Genomic DNA, 20,722 nt, shown 5'->3' with positions numbered 1-20,722 from the left:
CTTCATGTCTCATTTTTAGTGCCTATTTAAGAGTGTCTTTAACTTTTAGTTTAAAATGAATGAATGTAAATATGATGAAAAATGGCAATTAAGAAAATAAAGTGAAAATCAATGGTTTATAGGGTGCACTTGGTACCACCATACAATTTCAGTAACTATCAAATGATGTAATAATTTAGATGTTATATGGGATGAATATTCTTTAGTTAATCAGTTTCTGACAAGATATGGGGTCAGTAGAGGAGAACCCTTATCTCAGTGCACTTTGTATTATTCAGTCTTTATTACTTTAAACTAATTAATACAAATTAGTAAATACATGAAAGTCAGGCTGTAGTAATTGCTTTGGATAGACAGATGATCAAATTGACCAAAGTTTAAGAAATTTTCTATATAATCATTTGTTAGGAATTAGCTTAAATAAAGTTAAGAGTTGGGGGAGAAGCTATCCCTGAAAAAGGTACTTCTTCCCCCAGCTTTGGAGTTCCTTCCTAAATGGAGTTTAGTATTCAAACTCTGTATCATGAATTGGTTTTATATTAAGGTATTATGTCACTCAAAATATTGTAAAATTATGGGTGAAGAAATTGTTGAGAATTTGACTGTTTTGAATAAGAAGGAACCTGGGGTAGGATGTAAAACTATTAAATTCCCCTTATTCATGATATCAATTTATTGTCATTCTTTCAAATATTTCTTTATAGCAGGAATATTTTAAGTTGGAAGCCTGCACTTTGTCACCCCATTCCAAGCATACTCTCCATATGTAATGAAAATCCATCCAGTTATGTATTAACTGATAGAAAAATTTTATAGTTTGCTATTTCCATAATTGTCATTTTTTATAGTATGGTAAAACACTTGAAAGTAATGCTTAAAGATACACTTTCAAATAAAATAGGAATTAAAAACTACAATCAATGTTAAAGTAGAATAGAAAAATAATTACATAAAATTACCTTTTAAAATATTTAGCTAGTTTGAGTTTGTCTTCATGATGATCATTAGTCTTCCATGTATTGTGCCATCATTGTATATCAGTTTAAGGTTATAGGTTTAGTAATAGCTTTATCTCATCTACTAATTTCATGTTGTAATTATTGCTGTATGTAGGCATGTAAGTAATGATTTGCCACATATTCCTTCAACATTGTGTTGAACCACTAATCTCTTAAAGCTTTGATAATAGCATTCTTATTTTGGAAAATATATACTGTATATGCATATGTTTCTGAGATGTATACAACATTAAACTTAAAAGATTAGCTGTAGAGTTAGCTCTCTAAAGGCTATGTTTTTCAGATTCACTAGTTTGTCAGTAAGAAGACAGTCTCATTTGATCATGCTCATGAAGTGGGCGATTTGTCTCATGCTCATTATTATATTTTAAAGTAGATATATGGTTTAGTGTTTGATATTTGGCATTATTTGACAGCTTTGGAAATCATAGTGTGTGTTTGCATGGTCTTGGACAGTTTCTCACAAAAAGGTAAAACATAAAACTACAGTGAAACAGCATATAACTGACACAAATTTCCCTTTCTTATGGTCTCTGTTTTTCTCCAGTCTGCATTGGATTGGTGGCCTAAGATTGATGCTGTATATTGTCATTCAGTTGAACTTCGAAATATGTTCGGTGAAACCCTTCATAAAGCAGTGCAAGGTTGTGGTGCACACCCAGCAATACGAATGGCACCGGTAAGTTTAATCATGAACATTTAATCCCACCTTCGCATTTTCAGTATCTTTACTTCATTCCTGCTGTTTTTGATGATGTTAGAAAATCAAATGAGTCCTTCCTTTTCTATAAATATTGTGGTATGTTCTATACTGCAATATTGTTGCATTACTAGTTAATGATGTTTGTTTTCCACTATTTCAGCGAGTTGAGCTTATTTAGAGAAATTTTCTCACAAAATGCCATTATACCTTAATGTTCTTTTTTTTTTTTTTTAACTTTTGCTTATGAATCAAAATATTTTGATTAGCTTCTCATCTTTTGGGGATGTGTAAGGAAGTGGACTCCTGGATTAGAATGAATGTTCCCACAAATGCAGTTTTGTCCATTGGATGTTGAATATTGCACATAGAAACTTAGAAATAAAATCTTAAATTTGTATTTAAAATAAAAATATTTCATATTTCAGCAAATGTGCTTTGAGTGTTTAAAAATGATAGGTACATTGATATTGAAGTTTGTGTGTAAGCTTAATAAAAACAGATTTTTAAAATTAGGCATTCTAACAGATTACTACTCAATACAGAATTTAGCAACTTATATGGAACCAGTTTAAATAGACAATTATAGGATTGTAGAAGTTATTTCTTGGTATTTGTGTATAGCAGGGATATTATACATGGCAACTCTTGACATTGATTGGTGGTGCTTTGTCTTCTGCTTCTTATTTTCTATTCTTATTCGCTGCTGTCGCTCACATGATCAGATGCCAACCAGTCACTGTTTTGCATGGCAGTGGGCTTCTGTGGCTGTAAGTATGACCCAGAAAAGTAACTACCTCAGAAAAGTCCTTGATTTCTTTGACTTTTCTGTGTATAGTTACCATTATAGTCACATCATGTCATTTCAAATGAAAATGTAGCATGTTTTTACCTCTTGGTTTTATCTAATAAATTAGCCATTTCACAATTATAATTTAAACAGCTTCCTCCTTGGCATGCTTCTCTTTTTCCAAGTTCTGTTAGTCAACATATTTTGGTTTTTACACAGTTTTATACAGTCACTCTTATGTAGTCATTGGTAATTCTTTCTGAGGATTGTTTATCTTTGTTGTTCAAATAGAGGAGTTTGCTATGCTATATATTTTAGGATTATTTAACCTTAACAATTATAGCCAAAAGAGCATGGCAATAATATTTCAATAAATGAAATGCAAAGTTATTTTTCAGTTGACATTTTTAATGCCAGGTACTTAATTTTTTTAAGAATTAGAAATTTCAGTCTAAGCTGATTGGTGGTAAACATAAATAATAGCTACTTAAATGTTATTTAGCTAGATATCATTAATTTTTTTCAGAGATTGACTTGGAGTAAAAATTGTTTAAAATTTGTTTACAGAATCACTCATCCTGGATGTTATGTGGGAAATTAAAACTTTGACTTTTTTTTTTTAAGTTTTCTACCTCTTATGGTAGAAAATTAATGGTCACGGGCCTCCCTGGTGATGCAGTGGTTGAGTGCTGGGCTGCGAAGCTGCCCGCAGCCTCTGCAGCACCGGTTTGATCCCCGGCCGGCCACCAGCAAGGGTCCCACATGGTACGCAGACCTCTCCTGCAGCACCCGCTGCTCCCCTCAGCAGTATACTTCGTCGGTCTGCCTGTTCTGTTCCCTCCTCTGGCTCTGGTGAATTCTCTCACCCTCCCACGCTTCTGTCTGTACCCAGTGCTTGTATAAATAAATAAATAAATCTTTAGAAAAAAAAGAAAATTAATGGTCTCTGCTAGTAGAATATGGTGGAGAAGTTCATTTTCAGTTCTGTTTAACTTCAGTCCAGTTCATCAACTCTTTGCAGTTTATTTTCTGTGCATGAGGACTCTAAGAAAATGATACTAAATTACTCTTTTGAACAAATTTGATTGGTAGTCTGAAAATGTTTTACATTAAATTATTTTGTTTCTTAGTTCTACTTGTTAACTACTTTTAGGAACTCATACTACTGATCATTATTTCATAAAAGTCATACCTAGTTCTTTATATACTCTCTATAAGTCCCTTTTCAGGTTTATAAATATTTTCTCCCATTCTGTGGGTTGTCTTTTCACTTTTTAAATAGTATTCTTTGAAGCACAAAAGTTTTTCATTTTGAAGAAGATCACTTTATTCCTCCTTTTGCTTGTGCTTTTGTTGACATATCTAAAAAGCAATTGTCTAATGAAAGAGCTCTCTTCCTGTCACATTAATTTTAGAAATTATCTTTCCTTATCCTCCCATTAACCAGTTCCCTGTTGAAGTACTGCAGGTGTTATGAGTGAGAACTGTGATGTCAGACTAAGTTTGAATGTTAACATTATTGCTTGATAGCTGTAATCATCAGAAATTGACTTCTTTAAGTCATCTGTAAAATGGCAATAATAGTGCCTCTTACCGAAAGGTTATATTGAGGATTAAAATGCTTAGCATAAAAGCTTTAAACATAGAGAGCACTTGATACTTGGTAGCTGTTATTGCTAGAAATCTTCTTTGGCTAAATTTTTTTTTCCTTAAAAATATTTAATCAGGTGAGTGTCTTTTGACTTTGTAGCATGTTAGAAGTTTAATAAGTATCTGTTAAATTGATATGTAATATATAATAACCCATTTCATTAAACGAGGAGTGGGTTGTGTTTGAGCTTGCTAAGGATCTCAGTAAAAAGAAGATTAAAGAAAACTGAAAATAAATATCACAGTTGATCATTTGGGCTTGTAAGAATAGCCCTAATAGAAAAGGAAGATGGGAAGATTATGTTTCCAAAAAACACTTTATAAAGGGGAGCGGTGTTGACTATAGAGAAGGCACAGACTAATTTAAAGGGAAAAATGGAAAAGTAAATCCCAAATGTTAGTCATTGGCAAAGGACATTTTAGAAGGGGTGCCAACAGAGAAGTTTTCTGTCAAGAGCAATGGACTGATTTGGCATGGCTGTTCTCTGAACAGTTTGAGATTTGTTCTTGAATGAGACAAGCGTCCTTTGTCCAAATATATTCTCTCATCACTTGGTGGAGCTGTAATTAGTTCCCTCACCCTTACAGATAGATATGTGATTAGAGACTGCAAAACACTCCGTAAGACCTTGTAGTAGGGGTTTCTGATCCAGAAATTTCCTCGTATTTTTAAAATTTATTTTAACGATTTAAACAAAGTGATTGGAGCCTCCATTTAACAATGTTCTTCTGTCTTCTACTCCAAACTATATATTTAACCTCATGTGAGTAAATGAGTCATGTTTAAATTTCTTGAGCCTTGCAAATGATCTAATTTATCTTACCAGTAAGTATAGGTATGGTGAAGCCTCCCTGGTGGCCTAAGGGTTAAGTCTCAGCACTATCACCGTGATGGCCGACTGCAGCAACTTGAGTTCAATCCCCAGCCAGGGAGATAGCTCACATATGGTGCAGCAGACCTCTCCTGTCTCCCCCACTGCTTCCCTCCGCAGTGTATTTCAATGAATCTGCCCTGCTCCCCACTCTGTCTCTGGTGAATCCTCTCACCCCCTGCACCTCTGGCCTACACTTCCATTCTTCACAAAAATAAATATATAAAATCTTTAAAAATAGTAATAAATATTTGTAGGGGCCTTCCTGGTGGCCTGGGGGTTAAGTCTCAATGCAGTCACTACTATGGCCTGAGTTCCATCCCTGGCCAGGGGGCTAACCCACGTGGCGTTGCAGACTTCTCCTGTCTCACCCGCTGTTCGCCTTAGCGGTGTCTTTTAGTGGATCTGCCTGTTCTACTCTCCACTCTGTTTCTGGTGAATTATCTCACCCCCACACTTCTGGTCTATACCCAGTTCTTTCACAAAATAAATATTTAATACATAAGTAAATAAATATTTGTAGACTGTAGATTATATGAAAGATAAATGGCTACATAAATGGAAAATTCTTTTATTTTCTCTCCTACATCTCAATAAAAAGAACCTAATTTAAAAATGGGAAACCTTTTAAATAGAAATTTCTCCCAAAAAATATACGAGTGACTAATAAACACATGCAAGGATGACCTTCATAAGCACAGGGAAATACATTAAAATCATAACAGAATTCTGTTTCATACCTACTTGAATGACTGCAGTAAACAGCAAGGGTGATGAATGTTTAGAGAAATAGGAATCCTCATACACTGTTGGTGGGAATGAAAAGTATTACAGCCTCTTTGTTAGTTCCTCAAAAGATTAAACCTGCACTATTTGACTCAGGCTCTAGGTATAAACCCAGTTCCACTCCTTAAGTATATCCATAGGAGAAATTAAAACATGTGTCTGTACAAAAACTTGGACACAAATATTCACACCATTCATAATAGACAAATTGTAGAAATAACCCAAATGTCCATTAGTGAATGTAGTATATTCACTGTACTAAATTGTAGTACATCTGTACAATGAAATATTATTCAGCAACTAAAAGGAAAGAAGCATCTGATACATGCTATAATGTGGATGAACCTTGAGAACATGATGCTAAGTGAAGGAAGCCAGGCACCAAAGAACATTTCCATTTATATGAAATGTCCAAATAAGCAGATCTGTAGATTTAGAAAGTAGATTAGTGGTTGCTGATGGCTAGGAAGGTAGTGTGGGAGGGTAGGGAAATGATTGCAAATGCACATGGGGTTTATTTTTAGGTTCACGAAAATATTCTAAAATTAGAGAAAGTGATGGCTGCACAACTCTATGAATGTATGAAAAATTACTGAATTGTACACTTCAAATGGATGAATTATATGGTAGGTGAATGATATCTCAATGAAGTATTATAAAAAAAAATGATATTTAGAGTTCTTTTGGTCCAAGAAGACACTTTGTTATGAGTTTAGCTTTTATTTCTAATCTCTGAAATTCTCAATAAGCATTTGATTTTAAAAATCATTCTTAAGATGTTTATATCCATGTATTTATATATTATGTATATATAATATATATATATACACACACCATATTTTATGTGTATACATGAGCTAAAGGACAGCTTTCTAGCTGATGTTCTTACTAGGGAAAATAATTAGAAAATTAACATGAAATACTTTTTCAGAACAGGAAAGTTATTCTGGTGAGTGAACAGTCAGACAATAAATATGGAATTGTTGTATTCCCATTTACTGAAGCATGGTAAATGCCAGGGAAGCAGTTGTGCTAACCAGTCACCTCACAGAGATTCACCGTGAAGTCTGGAAACATGGTGAATATACATAATAAATAGTGAAGAGATAATACATGAGTGTTTCTCACCCTGGCATAACTGACATTTTTGGACTGGTTAACTCATTCTTGTAGGGGGCTACCCTGTGCATTGTGGAATGCTGTGGAAAGCCTTTTATCTGCTAGATGCTAGTAGTACCACATTCCTAGTCATGAAAACCAAAAATGTTCCATGGGTGATCCTTACATTGCCTTAGATGATTTGTGGCTCTGATATACTTGAGCCTGTATCTTGTTGTAGAAGTAGCAGAAAGTTCTTTCTGCAAAAAGGTAAAATAATATCTGTGTTTCTGCACTTTATAACCACTTTATATTTTGGAGAAAGATACATCTCTTGTTGGAAAGAACTGTTTTGAAATTTTTCTTCAACTGAGGGAAACTCATATCCCTATCACTCCCAGCCATCAGTGATCCTCTCTTTTCCTGGAGCTCTATATAACACTTCTTCCTTTTATTTATTCTTTTATTCACATAACACTGCATTATTAAATTATGTAAATTTCAGGTGTTCATTGTTGAGAATCAGCATGTATCTTATACTACATTGTCATTGTCAAAGGTCTGAATTCATTCCCCCTTTTCAGTTTACCCCCTTAGGCTTCCCCCCACTTCCATTCCAGTTCACCAACCCCTGCAACCAACCCCTCCTTAGCAACCATTAATTGGTCTTAATAATCTAAAAGTTTATTTTTATACAACACTTACTTAGCATGTAATTTCTGACTTTATATAACCCACAAATGGTCGTAAGATGGCACAGCAGATAGTTGAATAAATTTATCCTGAACTCCTAAAGGTTCCTTTGATTTTTGTATCAATTAGCAAACTTACAGTTTATGTTTTGTTAGTCTGTTTTTTATAGTTAAGGAAATTGAGACACAAATAATGTTAAATGAATTAACCTAGTTACATGTTTAGTGACTAGTGAACATTCAGTCAAGTGTCTGTCTTCCCTGACTAGTGTGTTAGCCTGATGAAAGTGGGGGCTTTGTCAGGCTTGTTGAGTACTAGTCTCTTGGCCCAGAACTATATCTTGCATATATTAGGCATTTTGTACATGTTTGTTGAATGAATGAATGAATTTCTTACTTGACCTACTTTCAAAACCCTGCTGCATCTGGTGTGTTTATCTTCTGGAAATAATTCAATCTAACATCCCTCCCCCCAATTAAAATGACACATTAAAATCTGAGTATAGTGTTCCATATGTGATATAATAATTGATGAAAGCTTTTAGCCTGCTGTGTGTATATATCAACTTTCCATTAATACAGTTTAAGACCACATTATTATCTTAGATTGAGTTTTCAGTTATTTAAATCTCACCTTTTCATGTGAACATTGAGTCATAGCTTCTCCATTTTGTACTTTTATAGTGTTTTTAAGACTTGAAATATTTGTCTTAGCACTAATCATTTACTGTTAATGCTAGATGTATGATTTTTTTTTCACAAAATGTATTTCTATACACATTTTGTTTCTTAAAATTTCTGCAAAATTTGTTTCTTAGAAGAGATCCTGACTCAGCAAATACTTTTACCTGCCTTATAATTCAGTCATGGTCTTAATTAGCAGGCAGTTTTGGCCCATAATAGACTTCTTGAATGCTTTGATTCATAAATTTTTTTCTTGGGTCCCACTGCATACCAGCTTGGATTTCTACCAATATCTGCAATTTAAAAGGTCATCTCCCACTCTTACTTCCTCCCCTCTCCCAGGTGTTACTGAGATATATACAGCACCGTATGTTTAAGTGTACAGTCTAATGACTTGATTTGTATATATTGTGAAATGTTAACAAAATAAATTTTGTTAGCACCCATCATCTTATATAGATACAAAAAAAGTTTTTTTCCATGTGATGAGAACTTTCGGGATTTACTCTCTTTAGATAGATCATATAGGGTGTTAGCGATGGTTCATACTTTATCTTATAACTGGAAGTTTGTACCTTTATACCACTTTCATCCAGTCTTCCACCCACCATCCCTTATCTCTGGTAACCACAAATCTGATCTTCTCAGTTTGTTTTTTGTTTACTTTAAATTCCACATAAAGATAACAAAGTCTTTGTCTGACTCATTTCACTTAGCATAATGCCTTCAAGGTCTATCCACAATATTGCAAATGTATATGGAAGAATTTCCTTTATTTATGACCAGATAATATTCCATATATATGTAAATATATGTATACTATTATATATATTCCCTTTTATACTAATACACAGAGCCCACAACTCTCTCCATTCATCCATGTCTTAGATATTAGGTATAATATTTCTATAAACATGAGGATACAGGTATCTCTTCAGTGAAGTGTATTTGTTTCCTTTGGATGTATTTCCATTATTAGAATTTCTGGATCATGTGGTAGTTCTATTTGTAATGTTTTGAGGAACCTCCATACTGTTTTCCATAGTGGTTGTACCTAATTTTACAACCCCATCAGCAGTGCATCAAGGTTTCCTATTCTCCATCTCCTTGGAAGCAATTGTTACTCCATGTCTCTTTTTTAATGCTAGACATTCTTATAGGCATGAGGTGCTATCATTGTGGTTTTAATTTGCATTTCCCTGATGATTGGTGATGTTAAGTGCCTTGTCATGTACCTTTTGGCCATTCATATATGCTCTTTAGGAAAATGTCTGTTTAGATCTGTGCATTTTTTAATCGCATTTTTTTTTTTTAAGTATTGAGATATATGAACCATATCAGATTCATGGCTTGCAAATTTTTTTCCATTCCGTAGTTTGACTTTTCATTTTGTTGATTGCTTATTTTTGGTTTTTAGTTTGATGTAGTCCCCACTTGTTTATTTTTTAATTTTTGTTGCTTATGCTTTAGGTGTCATATCTGAAATATCAGTGCCAAGATCCATGTCAAAGAACTTTTTTCCTCTGTTTTAGGGGTTTTATATATAAGTCTTTAATCAATTTAGAGTTAGTTTTTGTGAGATATGTAAAATCTTTCAAGTCTACATTCTTAGGTAGCCGTACTGGAATTAAATTTGCATTTTTTGCCTGAGATTAAGAGATGGTATAATTAAACTAATGCTTTTTGGAAGTGATTACTAGTTAAGCAGTAATTGTTAATATCTACTAATTGTAATCTGATACATGTTTCTGTGCAATGACTGCATCAGGGAGGAGCAGTTATACTTAGTTACATTAAGGAAATAAATTTTGTTCAGTGAAAGTTTCACCTTGATCTAAGATGTCACCTTGGCTTATAATGGGGAAAAAAGTCTAATGGGTGCAAACAGTAAAAGCAGTATTTATTAAATACATTTGGTAAGATATTTACATTTAAATAATAAAAGCAAACATTATGTAAAATTTACTATTTTCTGCAGTGACTATATTATGCATTAAACTGTACATTAAGTAGCTATTCCTCTCATGAGAGTCAGGAACTTTCAGTGTTCTTGGGCATAATAACAAATGCAGTTCTCACACTTAAACTTTGAGAATAGTTGTGTTACAGATAACACAGCTACACTTTTGTCTTTATTTTATCTTTGAAAGATAGCCTGTTGACTAACATTATGGGCACACAGATGTGGGATATTTTATCTACATGTTTGTATATGTGCTCACCTAAAAGCATACATGTCAAAACCAGATACTTTTGTTTCCTTTTAAAAGGAAAAGAGAAATTTTATAGTAAGAGAGAAAGGTGTTGTATTGGATATAAAATATAATTGGTGGATTTTCTTGAATAATGTTCATAATTATAATATGTACACATAATTATAATATGTTCATAATTATAATATGTACACAGAATCCATGGTAGTATCCCTACATTTTCCTTGATTTAAACTTTCTCAAAGAATTCTTTCTCTATTTTATCATTGTCCTTGAGACAAAATACATGTATTCCGTAATTTGAGAGAGATGGAATGTCATTGAAGGAAAAAAGCAAAGCTACAATTACCTATTAAAAGCACAGCTTGCTAAAATAGCATATTTCAATTCTAAGAAGTAGTTATTTTTAGTTTTTAACATCTTTGAAATTGGGAGTCCCTCTTGTTTCTATGGGTATCTTATAGTTGACAGTGATTTTTCATTCTATGTGATAAATAAAATATAGATACATCTTACAGTTGATCCTGCCCCAGGTTCTAGGAAATAGTTGTATATATGAATGTGAGATAAGTGTTTGTTAAATGAGTTTGCTCAGTGTATGTATTTGTGAGAGCTAATATTTGTAGACTAAATTTTCTATCCCTAGTGTTTTTACATTTTTGAAAATTGATTTTTACTTAGTCAGATTTGAAATATTGAAACTTTTAGTATTTTAATAGATTTTCATTTAAATTTTATTAAATTATATAAAAATATAAATATTTATAAAATAATTTTCTCTTGTTTTTTAAGTTTAATAATACAACCATATACTGACTAGTGAATGGTTTTACTAATCTCACACATTTGGTAGTATAGAACATGTCTGTTTAGTTTTTCAAAGCTTTTTGATAATAGACTTTTTAGAGTTGGATAATTTCCTGAATCTAATACTGATTCTTATAAGATAATGTCATGTTTTTGTTTTTAGAGTCTTACATTTAAAGAAAAAGTAACAAGCCTTAAATTTAAAGAGAAACCTACGGATCTAGAGACTAGAAGCTATAAGTATCTTCTTTTGTCCATGGTGAAACTAATCCATGCGGATCCAAAGCTCTTGCTTTGTGTAAGTATTTTTTTTTTTAAATATTGTGAAATTATTATCCTAACTTCCGAGATAGGGTTTAACTAAAATCCTAAGTCTATATAAAATATCAAATTATATAATATTCAGTCATAATCCTGGGATAGGGTGGTGGAGGTAACTAAGCAACCGCAAATCAGAGTGTTTCCTACGACGTCTACATGGTGTTTTTTTTTTAATCTCCAGTTGCTACCACCAAGCAATGTAGTTTTTTTGTCTCCCTTTTTCTTCCTGTCATTAGCCTTCTCTTACCACTAACTTTGCTTATAAGTACATACTCTGGGGGGAGAGGAAATGAAAGTGGGTGTGGGTAACACTCAGTTCTGTCACAACTCTGTTTTTAGCAGCCTTGGAGGGTATTAGATTCCTGAGAGCACTACTCTAGTATACAAAATAATTAGGAACTTAGAAATAAATGAGTGATAGTTATATGAAGTGATTAAAAGCATAGGCTATGTAATATATGGGTGAGTTAACTTCTCCATGCTTTAGTTTTCTTCTCTGAGCTATTATGATAACCCAGAGGAATAGTAAAAAGGATTATGATAGTACATGTCCTACTTTTAGGAATAATGTAAAATAAGTACATAATGAGTACTAAATAAATGATAGCTGTTATTACTATTAATAAAATATAGTTAACATTAGTAATATTAATATAATAATGTAATAGTCCCAAGTGTAATAGTTAAATATTGTGAATTCACAAAATAGCATGTTTACCTTCTGTGGAGTTTCTCTGGAAAGCAGCATCTGAAAGGATTTCTTACTGTTTTTTTTATTAGCAGGCTTTTTAAGTGTTAAGGTTTTCCAGTTTTGATTGCCTGTTTTTCAAATTACTATAGGGGTCACAAATTGATGTCCATAGTTTTAAGAGTTCTGTTAACCCCTGAATTAAGGAAACGTACATGTGAATACTTTTCTCTGAAGAAAGAAAGAATGAATATGAATGAATGAAATGAAGGCATTCTCCAACGGATCACTGACCCTAAAAGGCCGCCTGTGATTGATATTTTGAACTCTTCGAAAAGCCCATCCAAATTTAGTAGTCTAATAGAGTTAAATTTTAGCACTTTGGTGTGGAGACATATCATAAAAGCTATTAGTGAGACTGTGAAAGTAATGAAATAATCTTTATCTTCCTTTGTTATGGGTTATTTGTGGTGTTATTGTGCATGTAATAAATTAGCACCACTCTTTTTGCATAATTATGATTAAGGTTCAAAGAATGCACTAAGGTCATGAAAGAATTAAGTTAAGGTTAATTAACCTTAATTCTTATTAAGGTTCAAAGAATGCACTAAAGTCATTTGTTAAATAATTTATTCAAAGAACTAGAATTTAAGTGAATCTTGATATTTTCCAAGTATGTAATACAGTGAGCTGAAGTAATTCAAAATTGAAATTATTTTCTTTGCCGCCATCTAGTGGTTAAACAACTTTTCTTCAGCATTACCATAAGTAAGTTAAAGTAGGCTCATTGTAAATATTTCAAATATATTTTGCATATAAAAATTATAAATCTCATTATATAAAATTATAAATTTCATTATATAAAATAAATGTATGAATAACTATGACATTATCTCAATGGTATTTTTAAAGTAATGAAATCTTACTGTCTCTCATCTCTATTGTTTCTATTCTAATCCATCACATCAGCTAATCATTTCTCTAGAGTTATGGTGATTTCTTTAAAAAGCAAATCTGATCATTCCCCTGCCCAGTTTAAAAACCTTTTAGTTGAAATTGTTCTTGGGATTAAGGCCAGATTCCAAGCACCTATAAGGTCATATGCGGTCTGAGTTCTACCTACCACTTCTACCACCTCTAATTTCTTATTTCCTTTGTTTTCTCTACTCCAGTCATGAGGGCCTATTTTTTACTCCTTTTTACCTACTATATTTCCTCATATTCACCCCGTTTGCTTAGTTTATGATGTGTTTGCTTCTCCTTTCCACATAGTAACTCCTGCTATTTCTGAGCTAGTATCATTGTTCTAAGGAAATCTCCCCAAATATGCCGCATTTCCCTGTTATGCACTCATAGTAACGTGTAATTTTGTAACACTTATCTCATTTGCAATCATATACTTGTTGGTCTGATTATTTTATTGATGTTTGTCTTTCTTACCAGACTATCTGCTCCAGGAGGGTAGGAAATATCTTCTTTCTTTTTTTTGTTGTATCTTTGGTGTTCAGTAAATATCAATGGGTTATTAAAGAATATGAATGTCAGAAAGTAGGCTTACAGTTTTGAATTATAGATGTACTGGTGTGAGGTCTTATCTTAATCATAATGGGAGAGAATCTATAGTTAGCAATAAAATATGGGCCTCACTTGAACCAGTTATTCTTGAAGTGCAAATAGATGCTTACAAGTTTTAGGAAACATTTTAGTCTCTTTAAGTAGGTCAACATTCACATTTATATCAACCACAATTTGCTTTGTTTAGTACACTGTTTTTTCACACTGAAAAAGACTGACATGGGTATCTGGATTTGTGGATTCTAGTCCTCTTTGTGGATTTGGGTAGACCCAAATCTGGACAAAAGGCTGGACAAAAAGGCTGCACAGGATAATCATGCAATCTTTCTCATTCAATATGTATGTTCTTTTCCTTTGGCACAATCATTTATAGATAAAACCAATGAGTTTCAAATGAGAGATATATTATTTAGCTAGTGTAGTGTTGCTGAAAAAATAAACTACTTAGCACTCATATTAGTGATATAATTTCTCAATTGGAAGCTAATATTTAACTTTTAATTAGTATTTTTACTCAATACTATTCACATTAATAAGCAAATACAGATTAAGAAGATCCTTAATAAAACTTTTGATTTTATAATTTCACAATTTTTTATTGAGCTACAATTCACGTACCATAAAATTCACTATTTTATTAAAGTGTACAGTTCACTGGCTTTTAGTATATTTATAAGGTTGTACAGTCATTACCAGAAACTTTATACCCATTAGCAGTCACTCTCCATTCCTGCTTCCTTCTACCTCCTGTCATATGATTTTTTTAATTGAAGTTTGCTTTTTTCTTGCAGAATCCAAGAAAACAAGGACCTGAAACCCAAGGCAGTACAGCAGAACTAATTACAGGACTAGTGCAACTGGTCCCTCAGTCACACATGCCTGAGATTGCTCAGGAAGCAATGGAGGTAAGGGGACATTTAATTCTAGGCTCTTAAAAAAATGGTTTAAACTCTGTATGTTCTTGGTCTTTCTTTGGTGTGTGGTTTCTATGAGTGACAGATGTCATTATGACATGTCAGAGAGCCATGTCATTTCTGGAAATGGTAGGTTTGTGCTGTGTCTCCCTGTACTCCATAGAGAAACAAGGAATTTACTTGGCTTTAGATTATATGTAGCAACAACTTTTGTAAATTTTTATGCTTAATAAAAGAACTCAAAATGTTGTAATTGTAGTTGACTTAAATTTTTCTAAATACATTTATTTTCAAATAGGGATCTAATTCACATATCATAAAGTTTGGTATTCTAAAGTATTTAATTTGGTGGTTTTTAGTATATTTACAAGATTGTGTAAACATTGCCACTATCTGATTCCAGAGCATTTTTGTCACCCCTGTTTTTGTCGCCCTGTTACTACTCAGACCCTGTCCACCCCAGCCCTGGCAACCACTATTTTTTCTTCTTTATAGATTTTTTTTGTTCTGGACATTTGATATAAGTAGATCATATAATGTATAACCTTTTGTGTCTTCTTTCATTTAACTTACTGTTTTAAAGATTTTTCCATATCATAGCATGGATACTTTTTTTTTTATTGCCTAGTAACGTTCCATTATATGGATATACCACACTTTGTTCACCTGTTCATCAGTTCTGGACATTTGGAATTATTTCTGCTTTTTGGCTATTATAAACAATGCTGCTATGAATATTTGTATAGGTTTTGGTCTGGCTCTGTCTCTTAGCAGAATTGCTAAATTATATGATAACCAACCCTGTTCAACATTTTGAGGAACTGCCAAACTTTTTCGTAGTAACATCACTCTTTTCTGTTCCACCAATAATATATGAATTCCAATATCTCTGCATCCTTGCCAGCTATGCCTTTTTGATTATAGCCATTCTAAGGGGTGTGAAGGCAGTTAACTTTTCAAAAAATTATATTGATTATATGATCAATATTAGTTTATTTAAATTTGTTTTTTTTTTAAAAGATTTATTTATGCATACAATTACTGGGGTCTAGGCCAGAAGTATGGGGGGTAAGGAGAGTCATTGGAGACAGAGAGAGGAGCAGAACAGGCAGATCTGGTGAAAACACTGCTGAGGGGAGCAGTGGGACAGGAGAGGTCTGCTGTGCCGTGTGGTTTAGCTCTCTGGCCAGGGATCAAACTCAGGCTACAGTGACTGGTGATAGCTGCTGAGACTTTAACCTCTCTGCCACCAGGCAGTCCCTAAATTTGTTTTTTTGTTGTCAAACTTTACATAATCAGATAAAACTGATCACCCCCAAAGTTCCCCTATATCATTTTGTAGTCAGTGATCCCATTCCCTATTCTAGCAACAATGGGTCTGATTTCTGTCACTCTAGTTTTGTCAATTCTTGAAGTTTGTATGAATGGAATCTTAGACTTATGTGTCCTTTCTGTTTTACTTCTTTCATTCAGCAAGTTTTTGAGATTTGTCCGTGTGTTAGTTCTTTCTTTTTTGTTTTTGTTGATAAATATTGTACTGATGATTATACTAGGTGATTATACTGTTAATTGCCACATAGGTGAATGTGTCCATTACTGCAAAACGGCTTGTGCTCCTTGTTCCCCCTCTTCCATTATTGCCCTGTGTGTTCCCCAGCTACCCCTGGGTACAATGATCTGCTTTTTGTTACTATAGATTAATTTGCATATGTATAATTAGAATTATACACACTCCTTTCATTGTCTTTAACTGCATAATTATCACATTTATTGATGTTGTTGCATATGTCAATGGTTATTCCTTTTTTAAAAATATGCATTACATATTTTTGCTGCATGGTGTTCCATTCATGGCTGGTTATACCACAATTTATTCACCCATTTGATGACAGACATTTGTGTTGTTCCCAGTGTTTGACTAGTGTTTAGCTGAACAAGTGTTTCCAAACAGCATTTTATTGGAATTTTAATAAAGAATTTTAAAGGGGGATAAGGAATTACCAAGCATACCAACCAAACTCTGAGGAGAATGTGCAGAGCTCCACAATGGACTTGTAGAGAAGCATTGTGGAAGTGGAGTTAGGGTAGTATCAGTTTGAAGGAAGAGTCTAATTTTACTCCAGATACATTGATAGTTTTAACTTATGTAATAAGTTTGTGTGTGTGTGTGTGTGTGTGTGTCTTAAGATTTATTTATACAAGAACCGGGGTACAGGCCAGATTTGTGGGAGGGTGAGAGGATTCACCAGAGACAGAGTGGGGAACAGAACAGGCAGACTGACTGAAATACACTGCTGAGGGAAGCAGTGGGCGAGACAGGAGAGGTCTGCCCCCCACCATGTGCGATTCTCAGCCGACCAGGATCGAACTGGCACTGCAGAGGCTGCGGACAGCTTTGCAGCGCGGTGCTTAACCTCCTGTGCCACCAGGGGAGGCCCAGTGTGTGTGTGTGTTTTTAATGAATTATTTAATTCCTATAAATGGTCTGTGAGCCAAACACATTTTTAACTTTATGGTCAATTGGAATATTTAAAATTTTTTGAGTTAAGTTTTCTTTTTTTTTTTTTAAAATAATAAATTTTATTTTTATATTCCCCCATACATTTGCAAACGCCCCATTCTGACCCCAATCCTTCCCCTCCCGCCCCCCACCCCCAAAAAGTGTCTCTGGTTCATAGTTTTTTGTTGATTTTGATTTTCACTTTCTTATATTCATTTTCCTGGTCCCTTATTTAAGTTTTCTAGATTCCTGCTATGAGTGAGACCATCCGGTATTTTTCTTTTTCTTTTTGGCTTATTTCGCTGAGCATGATCCCTTCCAGCGCCATCCATGTTGCTGCAAATTGCATGTGTTTATCTTTTTTGAATGCTGAGTAATATTCCATGGTATATATGTACCACATCTTCTTGATCCAGTCATCTATTTTTGGGCATTTGGGTTGTTTCCAAAGCTTAGCTATTGTAAACAGTGCTGCTATAAACATAGGGGTGCAGGTGTTCTTTGGAATTGATGTTTCTGTGTCCTTTGGGTAAATACCTAGGAGTGGAATTGCTGGATCATATGGAAGCTCTATGTTTAGTAGGTCCAGAAATCTCCACACAGCTCTCCATAGTGGTTGGACCAGTTTGCACTCCCACCAACAGTGCAGAAGTGAGTTAAGTTTTCTCTCTTAAATATCAGGCTCTGCTAGTTCTTCATCAGTTAGACAGCATTGATTTGTGGAATCCTGATGCTCCTGTTGAAACATTTTGGGAAATTAGGTATGTACTTTTATTTTTTAATTCATTTGAAAAATTTATCTTCTGTCTTTAAATATTCACTTTATAGTAGTTTGTTGTAAAACTTCATTCACCTATACCTCCAGAGGGTAACTTACTATTTGGAATTTATTTGTATTTGTATTGTTTGGATGTTTGTATTTTATTTGACTTGAGATTATTAATTAGACTATTTCTTGTTTTAACTAAAAGAATGTCACTGAGTTTTAGAAGATACAACTTTCAAAATATGCTAAATTTAATTACCCAACGTGAAGTACTGTTATTTGGAGGATTCTCTATTTCATATTTTCTATGTAGTTACAACTGTGTTTTTAATTGATTGTTAGTTAGAGGCATAGAATGTTAAAATTATGTAACATTAATAGTTCAGATTTTTAAACTATGATCTTTCATAAATTTTCCATAATACCAGTGTTTTTGGTGAATGACATAATAATGAATAACTGCTTAGAAAGCAAACATATATACAGAATTTTATAATCTATTTCCTAGGTTATATGAATAATTACCTTTTAATGAACACAAAAGCAACACACTGAGGAAAATGTAAATATGTAAGCCTCAAGTTTTGTCATTATCTTAATAAGAGAAGTGGGTGCACTAAGTCACTTGTTGCTAAGTTAAATCATAGACTCTAGAGTGATCTACTCTGATAGCAATGTGATGTGAACCTTGTATACAATTAAAAGTTTCTAGTTGCTACATTAAAAAGTTAAATAAACAGGTAAAACTAATTTTAATATTTTTTAACATGGTATATCTAGAATATTATTTCAACATGTGTTTAGAATGCAAGTTATTAATGAGGTATTATTTGTATCTATGTTTTTCTTTTTCCACATAGTCTTTAAAATTTGATGTGTTTCATACTTAACAGTACATATCAATTTGGACAAGTCACATTTCAATTGCTTAATCATCTTCTGTGGCTGGTCAGTTGCTACTTGTTGGACAGTGCAGCTCTAGAATTAGGGACCAGCAATCAACATTTAAAAAAAAATTCTGAAAGCTGATTTTAAAGCTATAGTTCTAATAAATTCTAGTTGAGTAAGTAGGACTTTGGGGAGGGGGAGGAGCCAGTTAGTAATTATTTTAGACTTTGTAGGCCAAGTAGTCTGTGATCATGGTTCATTTCTGCTGTTAGAGCATGAAAGCAACCATACACAATATTTAAATGAATGAATGTGACTGTGTTCCACTAAAACTTTATTTACAAAAGCAAATGATGGTCTGGATTTGGCCTGCAGGCAATTATTTGTAGACCCTGCTCTAAAAGCATTGTGTTTATAGACTGCTTTGCACATGGTCTCTCATTTTATTTTGACTCCTCTGCAAGAATGCGGTGCATAGATGGAACAGTTAGAAGTATAGAAGGGAAGGGGCTTAGAATAAATAATTTTTTACTTACTTCCTTTGATTATCACACAGTTAATATTTTGATGATCATTTCTATGAAACAAGTCCTGGAAGGGAAGTTTCTCTAAACTTGTGTCCATTTATAAGAAAATACTATTCTTATGTACTGATTATATCTATATTAGGTTATTTATTGATGATGCTGGTAACAATGAGCTTTATGTTACTGCAGCTCACAAATGCTTTTTTACATCTGCAAGAAACTAACTAGCCATCAGATGCTTAGTAGCACAGAAATTCTCAAATGGTTGCGGGAAATTTTGATCTGCAGGAATAAATTCCTTCTTAAAAATAAGGTAAGCAAAATGACATCTTTAGAAATGGGAAAAAATTTGGAATGGTGATTGAATAAAGTTAAGGAAGTATTTATTAGTATTTAGATCTTATGAATTTATTATTATTTATTATTTAGTATTTATTAAGGAAGTATTTATTAGTATTTAGATCTTATGAATTTCTCCCTCCTACAAGGTTGTCAAGGTAAATGTATAGTCAGAGGACATGACTAACCAATCAACATTTAAAAAAAATTCTGAAAGCTGGCTTTAAAGCCATAGTTCTGATAAATTCTAGTTGAGTAAGTAGGACTTTGGGGAGGGGAAGGAGTAGGAGCTGATAATCCTAAGTAGATTGAGGAGCATGTTGTCTTGAAGTTCATGCATAACACTGAATTTCATGGCTAAACTAGTCCAGCGGATGACATTTATCAAGAAGCTTAAGGGAAGAGGTTTATTTATATTATTTTCATAAATATATCACCTCTTGAAAATATCAGGAGTTTCCTCCTTAGGGTTGAATGAAATTTTTGATTCTTAACTATTAAAGTTTGGTGAGGGAGTTATAGGGGATAGGAAAGAGCTTTAATTTTATTCTTTTTGTTTACTTTTTTAGAAGATTTATTTATTTATATATACAAGAACTGGGGTATAGGCCAGAGGTACCGGGGGTGAGAGGATTCACCAAAGACAGATTGGGGAGCAGAGCAGGCAGATCTACTAAAATACACTGGTGAGGGGAGCAACGGGTAAGACAGGAGAGGTCTACTGTGCCATGTGGGTCACCTCCCTGGCTGGGGATCGAACTCCTGCTGCAGTAGCTGTAGATAACCCCTTGTGCCACAGGGAGGCCCTTTAAATTTATTTTAACACAAAGTTTCTGTAATTAGTCAATTAAAAAAAAACTTATGGGATAGTTTTAGGAATACTCTATTTAATG

The 20,722-nt window shown here is 33.4% G+C and overlaps 1 protein-coding gene across 1 annotated transcript in view; it reads left to right on the top strand.

The window, feature by feature from the left end:
• The window catches only part of NF1 (neurofibromin 1), a 253,568-nt gene that overhangs the window by 87,332 nt on the left and 145,514 nt on the right, over positions 1-20,722 (top strand). The window contains exons 12-16 of the mRNA XM_054689838.1: positions 1,567-1,698; positions 11,475-11,609; positions 14,687-14,800; positions 17,991-18,070; positions 19,680-19,803. Coding sequence (XP_054545813.1) covers positions 1,567-1,698; positions 11,475-11,609; positions 14,687-14,800; positions 17,991-18,070; positions 19,680-19,803 — 585 coding nt within the window. The remainder of the gene's footprint in view (positions 1-1,566; positions 1,699-11,474; positions 11,610-14,686; positions 14,801-17,990; positions 18,071-19,679; positions 19,804-20,722) is intronic.

Source organism: Talpa occidentalis, unplaced genomic scaffold (assembly GCF_014898055.3).
Source record: "Talpa occidentalis isolate TD23 unplaced genomic scaffold, MPIMG_talOcc4v2.1 talOcc4.7, whole genome shotgun sequence".
Classification (NCBI taxonomy): Eukaryota; Metazoa; Chordata; class Mammalia; order Eulipotyphla; family Talpidae; genus Talpa; species Talpa occidentalis.
The sequence above is the reverse complement of the archived record's forward strand: the minus strand, read 5'-3'. Positions and strand labels throughout refer to the sequence as shown.